The sequence below is a fragment of the Lampris incognitus genome, chromosome 1, assembly GCF_029633865.1.
Source record: "Lampris incognitus isolate fLamInc1 chromosome 1, fLamInc1.hap2, whole genome shotgun sequence".
Taxonomy (NCBI): domain Eukaryota; kingdom Metazoa; phylum Chordata; class Actinopteri; order Lampriformes; family Lampridae; genus Lampris; species Lampris incognitus.
In genome coordinates, this window is record NC_079211.1 from 131,965,555 (window position 1) to 131,985,595 (window position 20,041).

The window sequence follows — 20,041 nt, forward strand, 5'->3', positions numbered from 1 at the left end:
CCTTAGAAAAGAATGGAAAATTAGAGACTGGTCAATAGTAGAGGTTTGACCACAGCTGTCTTAAAGCTGCAGGGAACAGTGCCAGTAGTAAGGGATAAATTAACAATGTCTAGCATTGTAGGTCCCAGAAAAGGCCAGAGGTCTTTAAAATGTTTTGCTGGTAAGGGGTTAAGTAGGCGAGCAGTTGGTTTAGAAGCTGACACGAACTTTATTCTGTCCTCGCAATTGTGTTTGAGCAAGGCTAGAGTGCTCTCATGCAAAAAGTAAGAGACAGACTACTGGGGGCACAACAGAAAACTCCTGTCGACACAGCAGGCCCTGGTGCTGGAAATAAAAACGCAACGAAAGACACACGATGAGTTGAAATGGGATGGCTCCACTTTGATAACGGCACTTATCATCAGGTCAGAACAAGAAATGGAGGTGGCACACGACACCTGTCTGTCCAGAAAACAGTAACTGTGGGTGAACTACTGGAGACTAGCAAAGACTTGTTTTCTCCAAATGGACATTCATCCAAAGGACCGGTGGAAGACTTCCAGTTAGATATTCATGATTTTAGGCAGAACACAGTATCCCATGAAGTCACGGTGAGAGAGCTGTACAAGCAGAGTAAACTACGAATGCTGCGCGTCTACACAAGCTCCCAGGCTAAAGACGTCCCAGTGATTCTTTCTGACACATCATCGGACTTCGAGCAAACAGACAAGGGGCCAATGAAGAAGGTAATTTATCTTCTGTCACATTTGTGTTATCAAAACATTGTCGTTGAAATCAGGAGACACATAACTAAACAGAACAGAGGACAAACGTGAAACTTGTAGTCTATGATTTATGTCGTCTCTGTTTATGTGTAGGTGTGTTATTGTATCACTGAATCGATCTAGTTTTGCCTTCATGGTTGCATAGAACAACTGTCAGTAGCCTATAGCCTAGCTTACTTCTATTCATGAGCAGATTTAACGCTGTTGGTAGTATCCCCACGTTAATGTAGGATATGCAGACATTATGAAAATTGACACTATAGTTCACGCATTTATACTTACAGGTATGTCATAGGCTTAACACATAAGTAGACCATGAAATAAACACAAAGAGCCAATTCACAAAATAACAGGGCAGCTATTACACTCTCTTTTGGCAAGAAAATGTGTAGAAGCTGAAATTATAAAGTGTTGAATGTGTGTACAAGGAGAAAGTCTCATTTAGCCTAACTGTTTTACTGAGTGAAAAGGCTAAATCAATAGATGATCAAATCAGCTCTATAAGTGTGTGTGTGTTTTTAAACAGCACAGACATCATAGCAGCAGACTAACGAGATCATGTTTGCACCAGCATATTATTATGCAAAATCTTTTGGAATGGTGTGGACAATATGACATTAAGCAGGGCAGATTGTGAGTGTAAATGCTACACAGTTCATGTGCAATCTATTTTTTGTGGATCCGGCCCAAAAACTTTTTGTAGAAAATCATCCCTCCTGCTCAGACCTGGTTGGATGGGACCCAGCCTGCTATCAATAAGGCACACCTGACCTAATCAGCAGCCACACTTGGACTGATTGAAAGGCCCGATGATAGCTGTGTTTGAAATCATTCACTCGTTCACTATTCCCTACATAGTGTATGTCATATAGTGCACCATATCCGTGATAATGGACGGTTTAGAACACAGCTGTAGTGTCTGCTTCAGTCTCTTCTCTGGATGAGCTGTGGTCTGCCGAGTTGCGGTTCCTTGTGTTTAACCCTCAGGTGCATTATTTGAGTAAGTGTGGACATTCTTTACAGTTAGGATTGTTTCCCTGATTTAGCTGCCTTTTAGTTGCATCTGAGTGTCCTAGTTTATTGATTAGCATTTTTCCATTACCTCTTAGCATTTAAATCATCTGAGTTACCATAAACGAACTACAGTCAACTGTTTGAATGGAACCTTGTGAGAACAAATTAACTGTTGAAAGATTTTCTTCCATGTTTTGATCAATGTGCCAATGCAGATGCTCTGAGTATAACCCAGCACTCAGAAAGCAAGTTTTTACATTCTCAGTATTGCAGCCATATGACAGCATATGTTGTTTATCTGTCTTTCTCCACATAAAATTCAATAACTAGAATTAATCACTTCCTTTATTTTTGGTGTGAATAATGTCTATCAAACCTGTCTCATCTGCAATGAGTACATCCTATGTTGTAAAAAGGAATCCATTCAATTCATTTGTATTGTTTTCAAAGAGTAGCACATTTATAAATATTTGTTCCACTTCTCTCCCCACTTATGTATATGTTCAATTACAATAAGTTCAGAAAGAATTGTTTTGCATAATTTGCCGATCTTTATAGACTAGGACTATGCAGAGGAACAGAACCAGGAGACGTTATCACTGGAAGACTGGAACTGATCATCAAGTGGATCATCCAGAGAGATCCTCTGATTCAGATCCAGCACCAGGTTGCTCAGTGCAGGAAAACCCTGAAAAAATAAGCTCCAATAGAAATTACTGCATTTTTACAGACCCTGACTGTGACATACAGTATACACTGCATTTGAACTAATCACCGCAACTTGCAGTAGAAACCACATGGCTTGCAATCCAATATACTGTACAGCAATGCAGCACACAGCCTGCAAAGGAATGTGGACCATGACGTTGTGTATCACAGATTTAACTTTTTAATAAAATTTGATTTTGTTCCAACAATGCTAAATCCATATTAAATTTAAACTGCAGCTAAAATGATGGAAGAGGGTTAAAAGTTCAAGCTCAATGACACATTAACTCAATATGCATATACAAAAGATATCTGCTCGGGTGTAAGGTGTTTTATTCCCATGTACTGTATGTGATAGTACACATGATGAGATGATCCAAAGGTAATTGTTTTTCTTGTTTGTTTTTTATCATTTGATTATGAACAGAGAGAGAACCAAGCAGGCAACCAAGACTAGCCCCTCCTGAGATGGGTAACACAGAGGTCCTGCATCCACCATCTTCTGATGATGATGTCAATCATACTTGCCAGTCAACAAGCAGGCATGAATCTGAGTCTTTAATGTCTGTGTCAAATCAAGACGCAGACCACTTGTCAAGTGGCGAGTCGGATCCCTCTCTTGCCCTTGCCATCCAAGCATCTCTTGAAGACTTTGAAGTACAGTTTGGACCCATTTATGGTGAAGATGAGGCTCTAGACTCCACCCTTCCCTGGAATCCACAGGACTTGAACAGTATGCAGGTATAGTGTAGAACTGAGTTAATAATAGTGCTGCAAACATTATTGCCATTATTATTTAAAGTATTTTTTCTATTCATTATTCAGTCTACGATATGTACCATAATGGTTATAAATAAGAGTGCCGAAGTCACGCCCCTTCCGGTGGACCCTCATGGGACCTTAGATGGTGAAAATATGAATGGCAGTGAATGAGGAGAAGAATATTATCTTTTGGTCCTGTTTGAGTTGCGACATGAAATCCAAATACGTTGTTAATGAATTTAAAACATAAATTTTAAGGTCAAGAAAGTCATACTTGGGTTCAGATCGGGGAGGCCGTTCCTCCCAATCATGCCCCTCCAGGTTTCACCCTCATTGCCCACGTGAGCGTTGAAGTCCCCCAGCAGAACTATATATAGAGTCCTGTGTGTGTGTGTGTGTGTGTGTGTGTGTGTGTGTGTGTGTGTGTGTGTGTGTGTGTGTATAATTGTCATCAATTACATTAAAAGGAAGGAGAATGCAAAGCAACTTTTTTTTTTATTTTGAGTTACTTTATTGATCCCCGTGGGGAAATTATGCTCTGCATTTAACCCATCCTAGCTGTTTAACTAGGAGCAGAGGGCAGCCACTGTGCAGCACCTGGGGACCAACTCCAGTTTGTCTTGCCATGCCTCACTCAGGGGCACAGACAGGAGTATTAATCCTAACATGCATATCTTTTTTGATGGTGGGGGAAACCGGACCACCCGCAGAAAACCCACCTCAGACACGGGGAGAACATGCAAACTCCACACAGAGGACGGCCTGGGATGACCCCCAAGGTTGGACAACCCTGGGGTTCGAACCCAGGACCTTCTTGCTGTGAGGCACAGCGCTAACCACTGCGCCACCATGCCACATTTTTCCCCAATTAACTCCTGAACTAGAACGTAAACAACATTTTCCCCCATTTCATCTTGAGGTTTATCAGCCGAAGTAATTAGGTGGCAGGCTGAGAATGGCCATTTGATAAATAATAAAATATACTATGAATGTACCAATGAATAAATCTATGGATGAACAGGACAGGCCAGTCAACTCATGCATACTGTACAAGGTACAAATATAGGTGAGAGCATTGCTGTCAGGTTTAAACCTTAATGCGCCATGATATGCAATGTCTATACAAAGCTATAGGAGGTGGTACAAAAGATCTCCGTTATCAAGTATTGGCAGTGAAGTGTCAGTGACCAAATTTTTTCTGGTTCCAAATGCATGTCTTGCTCACAAGATAAAATCCCGGGTCCCCCTTTAACTTCTTGACAAGGTGTTCAGTAGACATCAATTCATGAAATCATAGTCCATCCTTGTTTATGTGTAAGTGCACTTGACATGGCTGCCACTTTCTGATGTGCAATTTGTTAATTTACACTTTTTCTTCTCTTCATCCTGCCAGTAAGTGCCCCCAGTCATGTGGTGAATAATGAAATTAGATATGGGAAAATTCTGAGCTCCAAATTAAAGCTTGAATTTGCTTTTCTCTCCCAAATTCATCGCTTGCATTTTGTTGTCATGATATGATTATGCACTTGTTGCCTTTCTCCAGCCCCTTGCCAGATAAGATAACCTAAGTGTTGCCGGTTCAATCCTTGGCTCCTCCTTGCAAAAATGTTGACGTATCCTGGAGCAAGACACCTAACCCCCTAAATGCTTCCAATGAGCTGGTTTTTACCTTGCATGGCTGACACCACCATTGGTGTATGAGTGTGTGTGCCTGGGTGAATGTGAGGCATTCATTGATTGTAAAGCACTTAGAGTGGCTACTGTAGCTAGAAAACTACTATATAAATGCAGTCCATTTACCATTTACCATTTACCAAAGTAATGATAACAAACTAGCCATTTACTTCCAAGTAAAGATGATGAGCAATGTGTATATCACAGGACCTTTGAAGAGCAACAACCACAAACTAGCTGACCTCAAGGGCAATCTGCTTGTAAAGAGCAGAAAACTGAATGCTGTATCTGATTGGTTGAGGCAATTACGCTAGTTGATAATGGTGGGAGTCAGGTAGGCTTCAAACCATTATTGACTGCAGAGTTACATGGGATACCAAATTGAATCATGGGGCTCTTACAGGCCAGGGTGAGTTAAAGGATGGGATTCTTCCCTAAGGTGTAATGTAGAATGTTTATGATCAATTACCCACAATAAAAGAACCGAAAGTAAACCAGACTTTTATAGTACTTCTGAAATGCCTGGCCAATTGTACAATGATTAATCAATACCTCTCATTCGGTAACAACTTGCAGTTGCTTGTTTGAGTTTGTCATACTAAAGTAAATATTTTCCTAACTGAGCATTATGGGCCCCTAAAGCAGGTGTAATCCCAGACCTGCTTAAACCTCTATCATTATAACAGCTTTAGAAGACGGAGAGACACTGACACAATGACAGGTTGTTTTGCATGAGCCTTGAGATTTGCCCTAAAAGTTTTCCAGAAACATGTACCATATCCTTTGACATCTATGTGATTATAATGTCCTTAGCGTAAATGGCAGGAACATTTCATTGACAGCAAGGAGGGCTACCAGGAAGTGCCAGGGGCCATTAGCGTCAATCTGATGTGACAATCATCGTTAATGACCTGTCTGTCAAGCTGAGTGGTAGGTAATGGTGAGTAAAGGCCAAGGCTGCGGTGATCCCATCCAGAGGAAAAGACAGGTGGTGGGGGTGTTATGGGAAGCATCATTGGCCTCTCCAGAGCCAGAGAGAAGAAATGCACCACAGCCGTTGCTTCCTAGCTAGAGATGCGAGCAACCATCCTATCCTGGGACGCTTTCCCATATGGCCTAGATGTCTCCCCGCATCTTTTAGCAGGGCTGTATTTTCTCTTTTCATTTGTCATTGCTTAAGGTTGAGGGGACAGGGCATTCCAGAGTCACGTGATTAAACGTTATTATGGGAGAGCATTTTGAGGCTAATTTGCAACAGTGCACACACACACACACAGGCCTTAAAGATAAAAAAAAAAAGGTTTTCCAGTTCAGTGCTTTTCTTTTGAGCGTCTGCAAATCTGTTTATAAACAGGTGAATTCTGCTGCCAGTGCTGCTGGCACGAAGTCACAAATTTAATTTCCTGTCTCCTTAATAATATTCCAAGGGGGCAACAGGGAAAGCACACATTTTTAAATGAATTTAAAAGCAGTTTCTTTCCCCCTTAAAAAGACTGTCATGTGAGTTGGCTTCAGAACGACAAGCTGTGCTGACTATGGAGCTTTTTATCCAGGGCAGTTTTACTGAGAATCCACACTTTTGTTCAGCAAATCATCACTGATTCATATTTATGCAAGGTTTACACATCCAGCCCTGAACATTATACAGTTTGGCCCCTGAGCAGTTTCTCTGCTAGTATGAGGAATGAAGTACTCAAAGACACACTACATCGCTACTTGTTGAAGGCAGGAAGAGGATTGCTAATTCATCCCTTAAATCCATATTTTCCCCGCTGGAATACATAGAGCTGGTGAGGGGTTTCAAATAAGTGCCAACCATCCATCCTGAACCGCTTATCTTGCTCTCAGGCTCGCAGGGATGCTGAAGCCTATTCCAGCAGTCATTGGGCGGCAGACAGGGAGACACCCTGGACAGGCCATCACAGGGCACACACACACACACACACACACACACACACACACACACACACACACACATTCATACCTAGAGACAATTTAGTACGGCCAATTCACTTGACTTACATGTCTTTGAACTGTGAGAGGAAACCGGAGCCCCTGGAGGAAACCCAATGTTAACGCACTCACCCTTGCCCAAACCTCCAATCTTGCCATTTTTAAAATGCATATAATAATAGGCATGTAGGCGCAGTGGTTAGTGTGGTCGCCTCACAGTAAGAAGGTCCTGGGTTTGAGCCCCAGAGTAGTCCAACCTTGGGGGTCGTTCTCTGTGTGGAGTTTGCATGTTCTCCCCGTGTCTGCGTGGGTTTTCTCCGGGTGCTCCTGTTTCCTCCCACAGTCGAAAGACATGTAGGTCAGGTGAATCGGCCGTACTAAATTGTCCCTAGATGTGAATGTGTGTGTGTCGGCCCTGTGATGGACTGGCGGCCTGTTCAGGGAATCTCCCCATCGGCCGCCCAATGACTGCTGGGATAGGCTCCAGCATCCCGTGACGCCGGTTGGGATAAGCAGGTTGGATAATGGATGGACGGATGGATAATAATAATAGTAGTAATAATAATACATTTTATTTATATGGAACACGTATTTTGATACATGCATATCATAATGCATGTCTTCTTTTTTGGCCTAATTGCACATGTCTTCTCTTAGGCGGCACGGTGGTCCAGTGGTTAGTGCTGTCGCCTCACAGCAAGAAGGTCCTGGGTTTGAACCCTAGGGTTGACCAACCTGGGGGGGGTCATTCCAGGTCATCCTCTGTGTGGAGTTTGCATGTTCTCCCCGTGTCTGCGGTGGGTTTTCTCCGGGTGCTCCGGTTTCCCCTATCATCAAAAGAAACATGCACGTTAGAGTTTATACTCCTGTCTGTGCCCCTGACCAAGGCAATGGGCAAAGAACTGGAGCTGGTCCCTGTAATATTTGCTAGTAATATTTGATTTGCTAATGTCCCTTACGGCTTTCCGTAGCGCCACAACAAAGTCACGTGATGTACGTAACAACGTCAGTCGGAATCCGGTCGGTGAATAAACACCCAGCACGAGAGAAGTCGTCCTTGCTTTATTAATGTTATAAGTTAACATAGCCAGAGGGCACAGATCATTACATGGTGTCAGAGTAGCGGAGTTTAAATACCCAATATGGATTCGTACGGCGTTCCAGCTCCACGGATGGACTGGGAATCGGCGAACTTACCTGAAGCATGGAGACGATTTCGACAAACAACGGAGCTAATGTTCACGGGCCCCCTGCGCGGGAAGAACGAAGAGGAGAAATGCAGCTACCTCCTGCTCTGGATAGGGGAAAAAGGGCGAGATGTGCACAACACTTGGACACTCAGCGGAGAACAAGCCAAGAAGCTAGAAACGTACTACGATAAGTACACTGAGTACATCACCCCCAAAGCAAACCCGATTTATGCCAGATATAAATTTCATGAAAAGATGCAGGGAGAGAGTGAATCCTTCGAACGATTTGTAACTGAGCTAAAGCTCCTAGTCAAAGACTGTGGCTACCCAAATGCCGACGAGATGGTCAGGGACCGCATCGTGTTTGCCACCAACTCACCCAGAGTGAGAGAAAAGCTACTTAGCCAGGGAGCTGAGCTAACGCTAGAAAAAGCCATAGATGTAGCCCGCTCACACGAGCTAGCAAAGCAACAGCTAACGTTTATGGGCCAGGGCAGCACACATGAAACGGTGCACGCAATAGGCAGAAAGACTTACAAACCGAACGCACCCAAAGCAGCTAACGCTAACTTCAGACAAAGGGACGTTAGCACCGCCGCCAGGGCGTGTAGCTATTGTGGAGGGCTACACGGCGCTAAAGCCACTTGCCCAGCTAAGGGTAAACAATGCATTAAATGCAAGAAGCTCAATCATTTTGCTAAAGTATGCAAGTCTAGCTCCCAGGGACAGACAAAGTACTACCGCGGCACAGTACATGCCGTCGGAGAGAACCCAGAAGAGTACACCACTGACAGAGAGCAGGAAGAACTGTACTTCGACAACATTACAGTGGAGAGCACCGCTGTGGGAGAACAGACAGAGCTGTACATAGACTGCATCTCAATAGAGAACAACGGAAAAAGCAACGAGCAGGCTTACGTAGAGGTTGGAATTGGCACACCTCCACAGAAGGTAAAGTTTAAACTAGACACTGGGGCACAGGCCAATACTATTCCCACCAACCTGTTCCAGGCGCTGTTCAAAAATGTGACACTGAAACCAGCAATACACAGACTCACTGAATATGGAGGAGGCGCGCTGAGCGTGAAAGGCACATGCAAACTCAAATGTAAGTACAGAGACAATGCAATGATGCTGGACTTTTACGTCATTGACACAAACGCCCCACCAGTCATGGCAATGAAAACATGCCGTGACCTAAACTTGGTAAAAATAGTGATGGCTGTGAGCGAGGAAAACAATGTCACATCACAGAGCATAATGGATGAGTATGCAGATGTTTTCCAAGGAATAGGAGAGTTCCCAGGCGAGTGCACCTTCCGCGTCACACCAGATGCAACGCCGGTCGTCTGCCCGCCACGCAGAATCCCCATCGCCCTACGCAGCAAACTGAGGGACGAGCTTGACAGCATGGAGAAAGGCGGCATAATCTGTAAGGTAACAGAACCCACAGAATGGGTGAACGCACTCGTCATTGTTGAGAAGCCAAAGACAGGCAAACTTAGAGTGTGTTTAGACCCCAGAGCTCTTAACAAAGTGATACAACGACCTCACTACCCCCTCCCCACGCTGGAGGACGCCACCACAAAGCTTGCTGGAGCTGAGTACTTTAGCGTGTTAGACGCGCGGTCAGGCTATTGGGCCATCAAACTGAGCACTGAATCCTCAATGTTGACGACATTTAACACAGTGTTTGGCAGGTATCGTTTCCTCAGACTGCCATTCGGAATCGTGTCCGCTCAAGACGAGTTCCAGAGACGCGTGGATGAAACATATGAAGGATTGGACGGTGTGACGGCCATAGTGGACGATATACTAGTGTTCGGCAAGACTAAAGAGGAACATGACCAGCGTCTCAGAGCGATGCTGAAGCGCACAAGGGAGCGAGGGGTGAGGCTCAACCCCGACAAGTGTCACATATGCGTGTCCGAGGTAAGCTACTTCGGCCACACGCTCTCACACGAAGGCATCAAACCAGACCCACACAAGGTGAAGGCGGTCAAGGACATGCAACCCCCACAGAACAAAGCAGAGCTGGAGACAGTCCTCGGCATGATCAACTACCTCGCCAGATTTGCTCCACACCTCTCACAGATAAACTCACCCCTCAGACAGCTTCTGAAACAGGACAGTGAGTTTGTGTGGGATGCAGTCCACGACAAGGCGTTCCAAGAGATGAAGAATCTCATTACACAGCACCCAGGTCCAGTACTCTCATATTTCGACCCGCAGAAAGAGCTGCGACTCCAAGTGGATGCATCCAAAAGTGGCCTTGGGGCTGTCATGCACCAAGATGGCAAACCAATTGCCTATGCGTCCAAGTCACTCAACAGCACTGAAGAAAACTACGCACAGATAGAGAAGGAGCTCTACGCTGTGGTCTTCGGCTGCAAGAGGTTCCACGAGTACATGTATGGACGAAAAGTGATTGTGGAGTCAGACCACAAGCCTCTGGAGGCAATACTAAAAAAGCCACTGGCAGCAGCACCACCCCGGCTGCAACGGATGATCCTGGCGCTCCAAAAATACGACATCCAAATCATCCACCGCCCCGGTAAGGACATACCGGTGGCCGACACACTGTCACGCAAGTCAATAGAACACCACGACAGTGACCTACAGGAAGGGATGGAGGCCCAAGTGCACACAGTCCTCAGCAACATCCCTGTGAGCGACACAAGACTCACAGAAATCAAGCAGGAAACAGCGCAAGATCCACAGCTCACCGCACTCAGACGAGCCACACTCACTGGCTGGCCAGACACAAAGAAAAAGTGCCCGCCCAGCATCCAGGAATACTGGAACCACAGAGCAGAAATCTCAGAAATGGACGGTATCCTGTTCAAAGGTGAGAGAATCATTGTCCCCCAAAAGCTTCGCAAGGACACGATACAGCGCATCCATGCCAGCCACCTTGGCGTGGAAAAAAGCAAATGCCGAGCAAGAGACTTACTGTTCTGGCCTGGCATGGGGAAACAGATCGAGGATGCGGTAGCAGACTGCAGCATATGCCAAGAACGGCGCAGCGCAAATGCAAAGGAACCAATGATGTCACACGCCATACCCGAGCGGCCGTGGCAAGTGATAGGCACAGACCTATTCACATGGAACTCACAGGACTTCATAGTCACTGTGGACTACTACTCCAGATTCTTCGAGCTAGAAAGACTTTACAGCTGCACCTCATCTGCCGTCATCATGAAGCTGAAAGCAGCAATGGCTCGACACGGAATCCCCGAGACTATCATCAGCGACAACGGTCCGTGCTACAGCTCTGGTGAGTTCCGCAACTTCTCACAGACATGGGGTTTCTCACACACCACCACAAGCCCCCACTACCCACAGAGCAACGGCCTCTCCGAGAAGACTGTCCAGACGGCCAAACGCATCCTGGACAAAGCCAAAGCTGAGAACAAAGACCCCTACATGAGCTTACTGGAGTATCGCAACACACCGGTGGACAACCTGAAATCACCGGCACAGCTACTGATGAGTCGGAGGCTGCGGTCCATTCTCCCATCAACAGCAAAACACCTGCAGCCACAGATCGCCAGTCAGGAGGATGTTCACAAAAGGAGAGAGGTATGTCAACAGCGCCAGCAGGCGTACTACAACCGAACAGCCAAACCTCTGCCCCACCTGCCCGCAGGCACACCAATCCGCTTCCGGCAGGAGGATGGATCCTGGAGACCTGCAACTGTGGAAAGACCAGCGAACACAGACAGGAGCTACCACATCCAAACCAAAGAAGGTCAGATCTACCGACGCAACCGTCAACACCTGCGACAAAGCAGAGTGAACACTCACACTACACACACACACACTTCACAGCAGACTGTTACCAGCGCTAACAACAACACACAAGCCCATCAGCAAGAGCATGCTGAACCTCCAGACACGAACAATCAGCGACAACCAGACACACAGCCTGGTTACACCACGAGGTCAGGTCGCACGGTCAAACCAAGACAAATCCTTGACTTATGAATGTAAAAAAAAAAAAAAAAAAAAAAAGATGAAATGTTATTACGGTGTCACATTTAGACAGGGAAGGAAATGTTTTACACTACTTTGTTGCAGTCCAGTTATATAAGAGTTCCATTTTCATATTCTTTCTTATTAAGATTGTATTCGCTTATAAACGTGCTCAACGTGGTCTGTATCTCTGCAGAGAAAGCAGCACTTTTCAGAAAAAGGGAGATGTAATATTTGCTAGTAATATTTGATTTGCTAATGTCCCTTACGGCTTTCCGTAGCGCCACAACAAAGTCACGTGATGTACGTAACAACGTCAGTCGGAATCCGGTCGGTGAATAAACACCCAGCACGAGAGAAGTCGTCCTTGCTTTATTAATGTTATAAGTTAACATAGCCAGAGGGCACAGATCATTACAGTCCCTGAGTCAGCGCCAGTTCTTTTCCCATGACCAACTCCAGTTCCTTTCCCATGAAGGCGACAGCCCACTGCTATACAGGTCACAGCTAGGATGGGTTAATTTGCAGTAAATGAATTTCCACAAGAGGATTAATAAAGGAAACTTTTTTCTTAATTTAAAAAAAAGTGCCCATTGCATTTGCCTATTTTCTATTCAGCTGGTTCCCACAAATCCCGCCGCTGCTCGGACACGGTCCGCTGACTTCAGGTATCTCCTCTAAAGAGGTTCAGTTTAGTTGCGCGCCCGAAGAGGTCAAAGTTTCCTTTAGGTATCTCTGGTGGGCAGGGCTTCTCGGGATGCGGCTGGGGGGGAAAAGAAAAGAAAAATAACGCCATGCAACCTGGGATGGGTCAGATGCAGAGCTGCTGCCTCTCAACTATTCCTCTGTTATGGGCACTTTCGGACCAAACAGTTCTGAGGGCTTTTTTTTTAAAAGGAGAACTACGAACCTTCAATGGATTTTTTTTTCTTTCTAAGCGGTTCAGATAATGGATGGATGGATTCGCACCGCCAGGAACGCTGAAGTGACGTAAGCCGGCGGTTACTATACCAACGTCATTTCTGCACGGTTACTATACCAACGTCAAATGCGTATGAATACAAACGTTTATCTCATTCTGCGCGCGATACAACAGCAACAAGGAGGACGCGGTGATCGGAGCTGTGTGTTGTGTGTCATGGGTTTCATGATGATGGAGTTGGAAAGGAGACGTGCGAGTGTAGTCTATGCGGTTGCCTACAGGCTCGATAATGGATGGATGGATGGATGGAAGCCTGGACCTCACCGTTAGTCCGTGTGTCCCGTGCTTTGTAGCGTTTGCCGGTGCTGCATTGGCTCATGTGTTCGACCAATCGACGTAGACTTAACGTCTGGACCAATCACCGTAAACTTGCCACTCAAGGTTCCTCTTGTGCTCGGAGAGCGCCTACCCTGAAGTAGGAGCTAAAAAAAAAGTCCATCAAAACGGCACTGTAAGAACTACGATCGTTCCCAGATCCTGCAGTGCGGACACAATAAAAAGGGGGTAGTTCCTCCAACAGTTCCTAGAACTATGAAAAAGTTCCTGCGGTCCGAAAGCGCCTCATGCCATTCTGCAATAGACATGCGCCTTTTGTCACAGAGGAAAGACGCGCACCGTGAAACCTGGATTTAAACTCGCAAATTTATCTTTGGGTTTCTATTGTCCTTCGACCGTTTTTCATGCGCTTAATTCAGCACATGGGTCGGGGTGTGGATCACTCCAACTAAAGGGACAGAAGTGAAACCCCTTCACCTGAATTGTTATAATCACTGATCTGCTGTGTCGATTATAGGCTATGCAAAAGCGCAAGATTGGTGTCAAGTGCCAGACTGGACCCCAAACTGGACTGGAGCCGAGATGAAAGCTATACTGTGTAAATATGCGCGCAAATGGGAAAGATTACTGGCGAGGTGTCGCTTGCATCAGCACTAGGAAAACACTATCGTGATGTTCAACACGTCAGGCATCGACCTCACTTTAAATAAGAAAGAGGATAGTTTTGTTGTTATCAATGGCTCTCTGCAGCTTTTGTACAGCGTCCTTGTCACGATCAGTCCCACAGCCATGTGGAACGAGTCGTGCGGGGAGCAGCTCCTTGATTTCAGCCGGCCGGAGAAGATCATCATCGGGGTGATGCTGGCGATCATCACGGCGGTCACCGTGATGGGAAACACTTTGGTGGTGATAGCAGTTTGCGTTGTGAAGAAATTAAGGCAGCCCTCTAACTATCTTTTGGTATCCCTGGCAGTGGCGGACCTCTCAGTGGCCATAGTTGTCATGCCGTTTGTGATAGTAACAGACCTGACCGGAGGCAAGTGGCTGTTTGGAGAGGTGTTCTGCAACATTTTCATCGGAATGGATGTAATGTGCTGCACGGCTTCCATCATGACCCTGTGTGTGATTAGCGTTGACAGGTGAGTTCAAAAAGTTGACTTCCGGAGTCTACAATGCGCAAAATGACGCATATCGGTAGATTATACGTCCGTGTGAATGTGCTCTTTGACAGCAGCTGCTTAAATCCAATGGTAGACGCACGAGTCTGATACACTAATGAGTTATTGTATGCATAATGTTACAGTGACGTCTGAGTGGCACGCAGGCAACCTATAGCGGTGCAGGTTAATGGACACTTTCTTTATACGTATGTTTGATTTAAACGTATTCATGTCGTATGCTGGTCTTCTACTAGTATCTAAATATAAATTGCCAGCATCCCACATTAATCAAATCTAAGGATATACGTATCTCACCAATGACTTGTCCGTCTTGAGAGAGATGCCTCCTCTGTTGCTCTCCCTAAGGTTTCTTCCTATTTTTTCTCCATTTTAAGAGTTTTTATTTTTTTAAGGAGTTGTTCCTTATCCGATGCGAGGGTGGACAGGATGTTGTGTTGCTGTAAAGCCCCTTGAGGCAAATTTGTGATATTGGGCTATACAAATAAAATTGACTTGACTTGACTTACAAGTCTGGAATTCATATCTGACCCATTTACATGAGGAAGATTTATTTTAAATTTCAAGCGATTTGTTAATAAGTAGACTGTAAGTTTCTGTAGCCCTATACATCTGAAAATGTAAACAGCTGAATTATATTTTAATAGTTTTAGCCCAGTTCTGAATATTGAGTTAATCATAAACCAATCATTAATCAATCATTAAACAATAATATTGAGTTGGTCAGTAATTAGTGTACGTTCATGGAGTCATGTCATATTTATAAAAAAAAAACAAAAAAAAAACTACCAGCCCATAGTTGCCAGTGAAGCATCAAAACAGGAGATGATTGACCAAAATGTCTATATAGAATATACACACACTGTTTTACTATAGCACACAGGTGCCCTACGGGTTTTATGCCAATTTATTGACGTATACCATATGATAACCAAGAATGAAGCCCATAAAATTATACTCCCATCAAGGTCCATTTTCTACCTGGAGAGAAAATGAAGCAGGTAGCAGCTCATCTTTGGAGCCATCCTTCATTGTAATTGACCTGAGCTCCACTGTAATGACAACGCTGTTCAGTGTTGGGGGAGAATGAATGGAGACTGGCCCTGCAATACCTGGAGTGAAGTGTGAAGTAAATGCATGTGATCATGGGATTGCTGGTTCACCTTCAGAGGCCACGGTGATGGCAAAGCTCATCCTTGTACCGTCGAATAGATTGTCTTTTTTTCTTTGTAGGCTTGCATCTAAGGTTTTCTTGCCTTACCTCACTAAATCCAGATTGATGTTGCAGTGCCTGCTATGACATCACTTAACATTAAGGACACAGGAAGCCCAAGGGTCTAATAGTATTATAGGAGGAACCGGACACAGATATTGTTCCAGCTGGTGGTATAATGATTACATATGAAGCTGTTTTGCTAGCTAGCAGCAAGTTTTGCTCTGTGAGAAACAAAACATTTTCCAGATCTTCTGGACCTGACCTTAGGTCTTTATGACCTTAGGGGTCATAGTGATTTGAGAAAATGGATAGATTTAGTGGGCAAACCACCAATAGTAATTTGCCTTGTGGTGAGCCCATTAGCTACCCTTCTTTTTCAAGATATGAGTCATGGAACCAACAGACCATCCGCAGCATCCTATTCGGTTTTATTATCGTAACCCCAGCAGTTAGCATACAAGGATCACCACACCCATCATCTTCCTGGCTAGTGGCTTCTCAGCATTTTCACAGTTTAATTGACTGAACAATACCAATTAGCTGAATACAGCATCTCACTGGAGAAAGACAAGCAAGCCAATCAAATTCATTGATTACAAAAAAACCAGTGCGCATTCCATTTGACTGAAAGCAAAGCCAGCGTGGAGTAATGTTGCACATTCCCAAAAAAAATCATTGCTTTCTTGACCAAAAGATGACCAATAATTGACTTCAGATAGGTGTCCAGTCCAAGTAAATTTGGTGGAGAATAAGTGGAAGTGTGACCGCTAGTGTTCTGTCACATCTGCTAAGAACCTTCTGGAATTAGAGACAGCAGTTGCTCACAACAGTCTGGGTGAGCGTTTTGGAAATGATTAAGTGGATGGTTGAACTTGTTACCTTGCACTCCCACCACATCAAACCCACCTTATGATAGAATTCACACATGCATAGCCTGTCTGCTATCTTGGCACACGACTAACAAAACCTGCTCAAATTCAGATCACTGTTCTTATAACGTTGTTTATAATCTTGTTTCATCTTCAGATTAATAAATGTGATTAGCGAGAGATAATCACCCGGGCTTTCACTGTCACATAGACTGTTCAGAGGGATCCGCAATACAAACCTCTGTGAAAATTACTTGCTTTGATCTTCCTTGCTTTAATTAAACAATAGAAATCATGTTTGTCATATGACTCACCGAGGGAATCAAGGAGATAATTGATTAATGATCAGAATAGCCAATAAGAAACATTTTCACCTCTTTTTTTATTTTTCATTTCACTGTTATTCGGCATTCTCAAGGACAAGCATTATGAAATCAAGCTGTTATCTCTGATGGTAGGAGTGATTACAGGTTAGTTCAGAAAGGTTTCGGGTTGATCACACAAACATCGTCTTTGCGATTGCTCCTTTTCTGTGCTGGATATGGATTATCTCATTGAGAGCTCATTTAGGTTCACTGGGGAGATGTTTCTATGCCTGCATGCACAGCTTGGTGAAAGAGTGGTGGTCCCTGTTGTAGGGGCCCAGTGGATTAAAATAATCCTGCCTGTGGGTCACACAAAGATGCTCAGAGAGACACTTGACATACTGCTGAACTAATATTTGACATGTCATTTTCCCACCCCCTGGCCTGAACACAGAGAGAGACAGAACAAAAAGAGCAAGGGAGAGATATATAGAGAGAGAGAGTGTGTGTGTGTGTGCGTGCATGCGTGTGTGAGAAAGAAAGCGAGAGAGGAGGTGAGAGAGTGCCCCCACCTCACAACGATATACACTTAAGTGTTGTTGAGTTTGTATTTACAGTCATTGGGATTTTGTGATTAATGAAGCAGCGTTAAAGTGGGTAATTTACTTAGTTATACGTGATTCTTATGATTTATGTAGTTGTTCAATTACAAAATAATCCAAACAGAGCCACAGCTGCCTTCACTGGTGCAGGACAACAAGGCTTGTTTTCTTATCGAAAGGATCGATTTCAAGTTTCAAGTTTAGTTGTCAAATGCACAACGATACAGCGGTGTCAAAAAAAAACAACAACATTTTAATTTAAGTTAAAATAAAATCTAAAATCTGGAATCTAAAATTTAACAGTACAGGCCAGGATTTTGTTTATTGTGGTTTTGTTTTGTTTTTTTAAATTAAAAGTCAAAAATTAACATTTAACAATTTAAAATTTAACAGTCCGATGGAGCATCTCGGAATATTTTTATATTTTTTTGCATCATTGAAATGTAAAGGAATTTTCTTAAAGAGATTCAGATTTTCTTACAATTATATAAACCACTGAAGGTTAAGGTTATTTTTTTAAATACTGGAAATTGTATGTCAAATGATTACGTTATAAGTTATTGTAATTTTTTTTTAACAATCTACATTAAAAAATGTGCAGTTTACACATGCTTAAAATCCTCCAGTTAGGATGGTTGGTCTTATTTTACCCTCCTCATTAGCTTCCATGGAGAATGTTTTCATTGCCTAAATCAGGGGAGCTATATGTAGTAGTCTGTAAATCCCAGCATAGTGCCACTGCTATGCATGTGACAACTTGTTCTTTAATTCATCTGAAATTAGCCTTTATGTATGTGTATGTATATACATGTATATATGGATGCATATTGAATCAACATTATACCTTCTTATCTACCTCAGAGGCTTTATGTACTATAACCAGCCTGGTAACTATAGATCACTAATAAGCACAAAAAGCTTCACTTTATTGGTCAGCCTGGTATTCAATATAATGAGCCAGATCAGATTATACTAATACCCTCTATATCACTTGGCCAAACAAGAAATGCAACGCTTTAGCAATCTCCTTACATATATAAAATTATGTCTATTATATTACCCTAAAAAAAACCCAGTAATATGTGTACAAGATTCAAATGGTATTAGATTATAGTCTTGGTTCAGTAAAAGTTCTTAATGATACATTATGCTAAACGGAAAACTGGATTTTTTTTTTGTGGATCCCTTCAAACATGAGGACTACACACCACTGGTGTTGAATCGTTATATGAAGATGTTTATTTGTGGATGCAAAAGCCATACTTATGGATGAGTACCCATTCATCACCTTTGATTGCCTCAAGTGGGGTTTTCATGCTCGGCTGCAAAATGAATGTTGGTAATGTACCGAAGCACTGACTTATTCACAGTGAAAAATCCTGCCGTGGATATTTGTATGTTGTATGTTTTTAATGGTGTGTTGTGCTATGTGTAATGTATGTACTTTTGCTGTACCTTGGGAGAAGCCAAAGACATATTTCCTCTGAGGTGGACAATAAAATCAACCAACCAACCAACTAATCAACCAACTAATCAACCAATCAATCAATCAATCATGATAAATGTGGAGGATAAGGAAATCTAAAGTTAGATTTCCATGACATATTACATTGTCTCCTGTCTAAGACAGTGTATGACTGCTCCCTCATACATATTCAAGTACCTTTCTTTGTCAAAGGCATAGCCTAAACCCTGCTTACTCCCTAAAAAGTATTTCCTCTGGTAGCTAGAGTCAATTTTATACTTAATATGGAGCTGCCAAGGAAGAGGAAAAGAGGAAGGCCAAAGAGGAGGTTTATGGATGTGATGAGTGAAGACATGCAGGTGGCTGGTGTGACAGAGGAAGATGCAGAATACAGGAAGAAATGGAAACGGATGATCCGCTGTGGCGACCCCCTAATGGGAGCAGACGATAGTAGTAGTGGCTAGAGTTAATTTTAACCCCACTGAGAGTAATATATTGTATATTTAATAATTCAAAAGCCATGTTATTTATTATTTGCAACAGTACTATCCTTATTACTATCTACCAGAAAAACTGGTAGATAGTACTAAGGAGAATGGAGGAGCGAGCTAGTGCAAGAGACAGACCTTCATTAAATTTGCAGCTCAAAAATGCATCGGCTTATTCTCTCAATGAATGTGTAGACAAACAACAGATGTGGGTCAGTGTTAAAATACAAATGCCCCTTTGCTTTGGCCTATGATCCGGTGGACTAGCACCAGCAACCCCTTTTAGCCTTGAGACAGCATCCAGTGCTAAATGAGGTCCTTGGCTATAACTCACGCCATCTCAAACAGTTAGGTGGCCTCTGAATTTGCCTTATTACTGCTGACGGCCTCACTGATGTGGAATCATGTCCTTGGACACAAATCCAGCTGACCCCCTCAACACCCCGTCCTCCATCTGTTCCATACATTAGATTGTATTTTGTGAGGCCATTGAGTGATTTTATCCCAGGAGAGACAGCGCTTGTTGAGCGTAGTTGGGCACATCCACCCGCAGCACCAGACACAGATGACTTGACCTAGCTGACACATCGTCAGGTAATTCAGTATGACACCTCGGCTCT

The 20,041-nt window shown here is 43.7% G+C and overlaps 1 protein-coding gene across 1 annotated transcript in view; it reads left to right on the forward strand.

Annotated features, from left to right (window-relative positions):
* Window positions 1–13,970: 13,970 nt before the first annotated feature.
* Window positions 13,971–20,041, forward strand: part of htr7c (5-hydroxytryptamine (serotonin) receptor 7c) — a 52,521-nt gene continuing 46,450 nt past the window's right edge. Inside the window, exon 1 of the mRNA XM_056279795.1 lies at window positions 13,971–14,437. Within this exon, the coding sequence (XP_056135770.1) occupies window positions 13,971–14,437 (467 nt within the window). The remainder of the gene's footprint in view (window positions 14,438–20,041) is intronic.